The sequence below is a fragment of the Leguminivora glycinivorella genome, chromosome Z (genome assembly GCF_023078275.1).
Source record: "Leguminivora glycinivorella isolate SPB_JAAS2020 chromosome Z, LegGlyc_1.1, whole genome shotgun sequence".
In the NCBI taxonomy this organism is placed as follows: domain Eukaryota; kingdom Metazoa; phylum Arthropoda; class Insecta; order Lepidoptera; family Tortricidae; genus Leguminivora; species Leguminivora glycinivorella.
Genome location: NC_062998.1, coordinates 47,141,911 through 47,151,164, shown reverse-complemented (window position 1 = coordinate 47,151,164; position 9,254 = coordinate 47,141,911). Strand labels below are relative to the sequence as shown.

General features: G+C 39.5%; 1 protein-coding gene across 1 annotated transcript; it reads right to left on the bottom strand.

The window, feature by feature from the left end:
* Nucleotides 1-533: 533 nt before the first annotated feature.
* On the bottom strand, nucleotides 534-1,948 carry LOC125241675. The gene is made up of 3 exons (XM_048150253.1): nucleotides 1,802-1,948; nucleotides 1,351-1,564; nucleotides 534-899 (listed from the first exon to the last, which is right to left on the bottom strand). Exons 2-3 carry the CDS (start codon nucleotides 1,550-1,552, stop codon nucleotides 673-675), a joined length of 429 nt encoding a protein of 142 aa, XP_048006210.1. The 5' UTR covers nucleotides 1,553-1,564; nucleotides 1,802-1,948; the 3' UTR covers nucleotides 534-672.
* Between the last annotated feature and the right edge of the window lie 7,306 nt (nucleotides 1,949-9,254).

Here is a 9,254-nt window from a genome sequence, read left to right as displayed (position 1 = left end):
CTTGAATATTCAACTGAATTTATGATTTCTACTTGCCATTGAGTACAAACTCTAAGGCTAAAACATTATAATAATTATGATCTATCATTACGGAGTACAAAATTCTTTAAATCTAATTTAACAAATTATTGCCAGAGATGGTAACTGCTGTGCACCCTTTTAACTGCTTTATCCATTTTATACATCACTTCATCTGAGGCACTGTGTAATACATAAGGTAGACTACTCATTACATTTTTACCATTTAAAAATACTATTATTTCATTATTATACTACAAAAATTTGTTAAATGTTGTATTACTCTTTTAGTTTGGTTGTATCAAGCTAACAGTTACCTCTGCAATAATAAAGTAGTAGACCCAACTACTTAAGATGAACAGAATAATATGATAGCTGCCTACACCATAGACAAATATATAAGTAGGCCTACCTATTTGTCTATGCCTAGACTAAAAGTACTCATGCCTGTCACGCATAAGAAACTTTCTGTTCATACGCTTCATCCTCCCTCCAATACCCTTGCACCACTGCATAATGTACTGGTAAGGTGTCATGCCTTAGCTTACACCAATTGGCTCCAAATCTAAGCATCAGAATGATCACTAAGAGGATGAACAGAGATAACACGGCCACAGCAGGATATAACATTAAGAAGGCCATGGTTGTTTAGACTTATATGTCACTCTCACGCTTATGTAACTCTAGGTACTCTTGCGAGGATGTCAGTGGTTGAGTGGAGACTGATGGAGGAACGTCGCCTCTGCCGTGTTCCTCGTGGTATTCAGTGGAGTATGGTTGGACGTAGTGGACAGGCTGGTAGTTGTTCTCTAGCTCGGTCAAGTCCAGCGGAGGCTGCTTGTGTGGGGTTGTGGACCAGATGGACACAATCCAACGGTTGCCTGGAAACAAAGAATTATACAATTTGAATACCTTTTGCCCATGTTACTTGAAAATATATATTTGTGAAACTTAGATAAAAATATGAATGAGTTATTTTGACAAGACAGCATACATTTTCTGATCAATAGTAGAACCCATACTCTAGTACTTGTAACAAGACAATGAACATGTTTCTTTAATACAGAGTAAGCTGCTGTAAATTTGTATACCATATTACAGAGGGGTTGATATTATCTTATGTCAGGTTGTTTCAAAACAATAACAGTCATGGTAAAAAAAAATGCAGGTTAAAAATTAATGAATATTGGAAATGGGATCTTTGCACTGAATGAATAAAGTTTAAGTAAAAGTTTATAGAGGCATTAAGGATTAATAATAATTTCAATAAACATTCATGACATCAATCAAGGATCTATCTAACTTAGACAAGTACCATTAGGATCAACTTACCCGTGTGTCGGTCCAGCCAGTAGTCCGAATACCTCGAGCAGCAGCACACCACGTTCAAAATAAGAATCAAGCCCAATATTACAGAACTAATGGCAATGGCTATATAAAATGGGGTAAAATCGCCCACCCGCGACACTAAAGGGTTTATGGCTTTGTATGTTCCGTTCCCTGTAAAGTAATAGGGATGATCAGAAGCCGACATGGTCTAACAAACCTGTTGAAGAAAGAAAATTACGTCAACGTATAGGTTTTCTGAGATGCGCATGGACAAACAGATTCAAGAGCATTTCGGAAAGTGCTAATTGAAGTTTATTAATGAGAAGTCGTGTGAAAAAAGAACAAAAGGCCTGATTTTAGGTCACGCATCATGGAATACGAAACGAGACCGCACCCTAGCTTGTAGGGCGTGGTAAACGGTAACCAATATTTTAAGTCAGGAATCAGTACTGACCTGTAACTTATTTCAGAGTTGAGTCCAAGCAGTAGATCAGAACGTTATAGTTATCACAGCTATACTCATTTGTCGTAGATAATTCGCCGGCAATATACCGTTGTAACAAATTTTACGAAGTGTTTCAACTCGCAACGAAAACTTTGTTTGCCACAGATACAAAAGATACATACTATGGGGTTTAACATCGTTACGAAATACATACTCTAGAGTCAAATGATTACATGTCACCAACATAAGAATAAAATAAAGAGCTATTCCATTTATCCGTCCAACAGATTGAGATGAATAAGAGTGATAATTAAGGCTCCCCACAGACAGTCTTAAAAATTCATAATCTTAAAAAAAACGTGTCAGTGTCTTGTCAGTGTCAGTTTGAACTGTCAGATTGCATACAAGTTTTTTTTAAGATTATGAATTTTTAAGACTGTCTGTGGGGAGCCTAAAAGTAATGTAAACTAGAATAAAGCTAGGAACATACTACGCGGACGTCCGTCATAAATCGACCGCGACCGCGACCGATCAGTGTGCACGGAACAAAACATCCAGCGAGCCAGATTTCGATTGGACGTCCATGCGCTCAAGGCCACGTCCACGTCCGTCGACCGATAGCTTGCACGGTTATATGTAATTTCATTGTCCAGATTCCCGTCCGCGGTCGATTTACGACGGACGTCCGCGTAGTATGTTCCTAGCTTTATACTGTAGCCTAGTTTTAAGTTTGTAACTGATTTTGCAATACTCTACTGGGCCCCCATGTTACCATTTTCATGTAAATTTTATGTGGGACTGGCTTACTGCACTACGAGTTAGTTCTTCACTGAATTCCGAGCCATACCTAGACGTGTACGTCTACGCATACGCATCCTACGGTGTGACTCGGCCTTGAACCTACTCGACCCTGCAGGAGGAGGTGGATGGATATACATATAGACATTTAGGTTTACTTAGCTCAAGGACACTGAAATGCACTGGCCGCACACTTACGGTTTCTTGATCAGGATTCCGAAATCGAAATGCAGACTCGGAAACCTAAATGCGCATTTTTCATAGAAAATGTTCGATAAGGCGCACACGCTCTTAAAAATTCCGAACGGATAAAATACCCGACGTTCGTTCCGTGCTACAGCCGAGCCGAGCGTTCTGGCTGGTTCTTGAGAGATCACGTATAGACATGTACGACGAGGAATGGCAAGAAGAAGGAAAATAAACGATGTTATTGGGTACGCCCATTAAATACTTGAAGATTAAGGCCGGCAACAGACAGTCTGAAAAATTCATAATATGAATTTAGATTATTTAACGTCTTTTTGCCAGTCTCTTGAACAACGCTTCTGGCGCAGACAGGGCTAGACTGGTGGCGGCTTCGGCACCGGAATCTGGGGCCTGGTTACACGCCCTTCCCTCCCCGAACTTTGGCACCCTCCTCGATAATGACTCGTTGCGGGTGGCCGTTGCTCTTCGTCTCGGCTGTGATGTTTGTCAACCACATCAATGCATTTGCGGCTCAATGGTGGAGAGCAACGGGCACCACGCTTTAAGTTGTCGCAGGTATGCAGGGAGGCCTATAGCCTCACATACACACACACATACACACTCACACACACACTCATACACACACTTCATTATCTTTTTTAATTTCAAATTATTATGTAATCAATTTTAATTATCTCCATGTTATTGTATCACACGGTGGGCTGCAAGATACAGGCCTAGCCTAGTTTGCAGTCCACCGGACAATGCCTATGTTCATGTATAACTTTGTGTTTTTTAAATTAATAAATTTACTTTACTTTACTTTACTTTAGGTTCCCACGGCACCACGCCTTGAACGATATAATTCGTAGAGCACTGGTGTCGGACAACGTTCCGTGTGTGCTGGAGCCACCTGGACTTATCCGGTCGGACGGTAAGAGGCCGGATGGGTTAACTCTGGTGCCATGGGAGAGGGATAAGTGCCTTTTATGGGATGCCACCTGCGTTAGCACGTTTGCCGCCTCGCACCTCGCTCGCACCGTGCGGACGGCGGGAGGAGCTGCTGAGCAGGCGGCGGACCAAAAAAGGGTCAAGTACTTACTCGGCCTTATCAAATTATTTATTTGTTCCGGTGGCCGTGGAGACTAGTGGGTGCTGGTGTGCGGAGGCAAAAACCTTCCTCTGGGAGCTGGGGCGTCGTCTGCAGGAGAGGGGTCTCAACCCCCGCTCCGGGTCGTTCTTGGTGCAGAGGTTGTCCATCGCGGTTCAGCGTGGAAACGCGGCAAGTGTGATGGGCACTTTTGCGTCGGGAACGATGCGGGGTGGGTTATTTGACTAATTTAGGTAGTTTGTTAAGGTTTTTTATTGTTTAGGTTTTTTTTTATTTATTTATTAGTATTATGTATTAAACCTAGTATTAAATAGTTTATTAAATGTAGTACCTAGAATCTGTAAAAAAAAAACATATTAAAATGTACATTATTTACAATATTTAGATTTGTATGCAACCCATGGACTTTCAATAGGGACTGAGCTCACACTTTTTTTGCCATACTAAATTGAACTTTATCACCGGTGCAGAAAGGCGTTCTTATCAGACTAGTAAAAGTGTGTCTACATGAGAAGGTCAAAGTTGGGGCTGGTGTCCCTCTCGCTCGTGTGACCAGAGTTAAAGAGATTATCAGATTACTATAGTAGTAGTGTTTTTAACTGTATGATAACTAAGTTTATAAACTTCTTAAATTATTTTTGTATTATATCGAGGCAAGGATATTAATACCTTGTAACGAATTGGTAAGTCTTTATTATGAAGCCATAAAACCAAAGATTTGCGCAATTAAAAAAAACCTTTCCTTCGGTATTAGTACATTTGGTAGTAACTTTGAATATTGACTGGTATCCCCAAATAATGACAGTGATGACGTCATTCAAATAATTTTGACAGTGGCAATAAGTGCGAGAGGGACACCAGCCCCAACTTTACCCTCTCATGTGGACACACTTTTTGGCCTAACAACTCAATCTAGCTTAATAATATAAATCTATGATGCAACCTGTCAGTTTGCATACAAATCTTTTCTAAGATTATGAATTTTTAAGACTGTCTGTGGCCGGCCTAACACAGAGTCAATTCATCCATATTTATTATAGTCAAATACATATTACAATAATGACAAATACGTCCACTCGATTTTTTTTGTTCTTACAACCCGAACTCACGGCTGTAGCACGGAAAGAACGTCGGTTTTTTCCGTTCAGAATTTTTAAGACCGTGCTCGCGTTACCTTTCCTATGAAAAATAAGCATTCAGGATTCCGAATCTGCTTCTGATCAGGAAACCGTATGTGTGTGGCCAGCTTTAGAATAAACCATCCAAGTATTTTTTATCTCTGTATTGGCCAACCTGTAGTTTGTATGGATTGATAATCGAGACGAACTATTTCTTAATCTACGGTAATATTTTGCTTATCTGTGGTTGAACTTGGGTTGAACTGAAGAACGTTGTTCGTGTTTTTGGTGTTTTCATTCGTTCCGCGTACAAATGTATACTCAACATAGTAGGCCTGACTATAGGTATTCTATTCATGATATTCATTCATTCACTTCACCGGAGAGGCGACCCGTCTATCTAGTCCATGGGCCAGTGAAGAAGTCGGTATAATTTGGGGGTACTAAGTTTCCTTTTTACAGCAGTTAGGTAGGCCTATAAGGATGTTAAAAAACCATGATTGCCATCTCAAAATGGTAGCTAAACAAAATGGCCGCCAATCCAAGATGGTGGATATTGAGTTTTAAAAAATCGACCACAACTCCAGAAGTATTGGTCCGATTTCATTTTTATTTTTTTTAAACGAAAGCTCTTTTTGTGTACTCAAATATTTGTTATATCCATTGTTTCGATAAATTCAACCATTAGTTAGTAATTAACGAAATATATAAAAAAAATATCTTTTTTTCTAAGACTTTTTGTCAAAAATCATGTTTCTACAAAATACCTTGCATATTCTAATAAATATTTAAATGCAGAAAAATAGTGCTATTAATTACCTTTAATTTGATGTATAAAAGATACAGACTTAATTTACAAAAACACATAGAGGCTTAATTTTAATTCTGTCTTCGTTGAAATTCACCGTTGTTCATACAGTACTAAAAGCTTCAGGTCGAAGTTGTAGATTACTAATATGCTGTTTTTAGTATATTTCTGCAATTGTACTTACAATTAAGAAAAGAACTGAACATGTTAGTATCCGAAATCCATTAGCTTTAAGAATATAATAAAATATGTCATAGGTAAAGTACAGTTTTAGATATTTGATTATTTGTATAAAATTTCTTTAGTGATACAGCGCCAACCAACCGAGATAATACAAAATAAATAAACTAGACATAGTTGAGGTCCTATCTCATCACATTAACCTTTTGACCACCATGGGCGGATATGGCCGTCGCTGGAAATGCTTCCTAAGGACGCCAACCATGGCCATCAGTTTTGCCAATTACATTGGGGAACCATGCGGGCCTTCTTAACGCCTAATTTTGCTCAAATAATCGCGATCCACGTCTGTCTGGTATCCGGGGCACGACGTATTCTTTTTCACTATTTGGCGTTTAAAAGGTTAAGCCTAACCCTGATCCGTGTTCGAGAAAACTTATATTTAGTTAAAATAATCCTTGCATACAAAAGGTGAAGAACACACCCCAAAAGAAAAATAGTCTTGAGAAATGCACTATAATGCATTAATAAGGCAAATCTATGGAGTATCCGACTACTAAACAACGTGATATATACCTACCGAATAAACCTTAATTTAGAATAGAATAAACATAGAATAAACATTTATTCGTGAACACAGACAAGACAAAGAACACATAATAACAACAAGACAGAAAGTAATGAAGTGCCACGAAATGGCCTCATCTCAGCGTGTTGCTGGTGACTTCCAGCGCTGATCTTCCGATCTTCATATTTACGCACAGAAATATATTACTTATTACCGTTAATGTAGATTGTAGAGCCAATATCACCAATATCAAGCCTTCAAGACAATCACAGGTAACAGATTAATTTTCTCCTAATTTTTCGAACTTTTATAGCAGGCATTCCACCTTCAATCACGACTTACGTGCCCTGGCCCGGCCCAAGCCCATTTTAGAGTAGCAATACGATCTCTATAATTCTGACCCGTCGCCGCATCAGCATCATCTCGTTTCGCTTCCATCGTAGAAAGACATACCGAACGTGTTGTGCTCTATACCTCTATGTAACTTTTAGCCTCTTCATTTAGTACATTGTTAGTGTCCACGTCTCGCAAGCTTATGTCACGGTGGGAAGTACCCAGTTACACACTGATCAAACATGTTGGTCTTCAGTGGCTGGTATCCTTGCCCTTAATACGTCCTTTAGCGTACAAAAGGCATCCAAGTCCTCCGTGTGATCTCCGCCGGCAGCGAGGCCGACCCAAGTCTCTGTATGTTCGTGTGTTATGGTGTTATGGTTCGCCACAACTCGACGTTTTGTGCCTAATTTGCGTGATGTGGGGGATTCAGCTAATCCTGCCAGCTTATCTCCTCGAGAAATCCTATTAGACCTTTAATGTTGAGTAGGAGAACTTTGGAGAGGTCTCTCGGGGATCCGAGATGTTTCTTCCTGTATGGAGCCACTCTGCTCACTCCATCACCAGGTGAGAGGCACCCTCGTCACAGGGGAATGTTCATAGCATCTGTTATGAAAATATGTTTGTTAAGTAGTCTACGATCTGTTCTGACATTGGTTACCATTCTCAGGCGGACTTTCCCTAGTTGAAGGAGCGTCTTTGTGAGTTTTCCATTGATGCTAGGCTTGGCTTGTTTGACTGCAGCATTTGATCTGGTTTTGCCAGTGTGCTGTGTGTAGTTTCATATTGAGCATACCTTGCTGAAGGACATCGGGAGAATCGGCAGTCGACCCCAGCTGCCTGGCCAGCTCGTAGGCCGCATCATCACCTCGACATCCACTGTGTCCTTTGGTCCATTGAAGGATGATTTTGTTATTATGACTTACCTCCGTTAGTCGTTTATGGCATTCCTTAACCCAACCTTTATTTGTTGTTCCGGATAACGTATCTTCTGTTACTTGTTATAAAGGCTGAAATATGGAGCTTTGGATAAGTCTGTCCTTGCCGTAACTTTCAATTTGTACATACCTCTATATGTTTAACTACTTTAACCCAACACTCACCGACGGCATACAGCATCTGACGGGGAACATGTGCTTCTTTGAAGATGACGATGTTATCCGAATATCGAAGATAATTGAGGCATACATTTAGACATCTATCATCCCTATTGAGGCTTTTATAAATGCCTACCTGTTTAAAAACTTGGCCAGATTGCATAACCCCGGAGTTACTCTCTACTAATTGAGATTCGTCGATACGGGTGCTAACTTTTCTTCTGATTCAATAGCAGGTTGCATAGAAACATTCACATTTTGGTACACCTTTTATGAAAATTCAACTCACGTGAGTAGGTAATTAAAACGTCTGTTATTAACGTCTTCTAACGTTTTTCGTTCGGTAATGACGAACAATACATGTTAATAATATTTGGCTCTACTTTAAGCGGTGATATTTGTCTCAAAGTTTGTCCATCCGGTATTTAACGGCTTCGTTGTTTAGTAATCGGTAAAATATAGGTAAGAAATATCTATTAATTCTGTACTAAAGAACATTTCTAAAGTTTGCCCGAATTCTGGGGGTGCTCTTCACTAACCCGCTCGTGCGTAGGTTTTTTTTTTCAAATCTGAGAGTCCTTGAATGCGGAACGATTTTCAATCCGGAATACGATCTAACCCTTATACGCAAGATGATGACGGAGTATTCCGTCTCCCAGGCACAATCGCAACAGAATTGCATTGCGAATTCGCGAATATATGAGCGTAATTAGGCATTACGGAGTCCCAATTTTATTTCATTTGGCGTCCGTATCGTTGGCGTCCTTGGCAAGAATTTCCGGTGACCACCGTGGCCGTCCGTGGCGGTCAAAAGGTTAATGGTTCTACAGTCTCGACACATGTTAGTCATATACCTAGTACACTTAAATACTTAATTTTCATCATTGAGGTGTGTTGCACATATGGTATCTAAACAAATTTTATCCTAGTACTATCGAATATCTACAAACTCATGGATACTATCATGTTCTATTAACATAAACTATTATTCTAATTGTACAATTGCTAAAATAATCTAAAAACAGCATATTTGTACTCTACAACATCTTTTAGTACTGTATGCACTCCAACCTGAAGCTTTTAGTACTGTATGCACAACGGTGAATTTCAACGAAGGCAGCTTTAAATTTAAGCCTCTATGTGTTTTTGTAAATTAAATATGTATCTTTTATACATTAAATTAAAGGTGATTAATGGCACTATTTTTCTGCATTTAAATATTTATTAGAATATGCAAGGTATTTTGTAGAAACATGATTTTTG

What these genes read in the sequence shown, in the direction of transcription:
- LOC125241675 (XM_048150253.1), bottom strand. Translation starts at nt 1,552, where the DNA reads ATGTCGGCTTCTGATCATCCCTATTACTTTACAGGGAACGGAACATAC. An exon ending in CTGGCTGGACCGACACACGG is followed by an intron (nt 900 to 1,350) that starts GTAAGTTGATCC and finishes CTTTGTTTCCAG; the next exon opens with GCAACCGTTGGATTGTGTCC.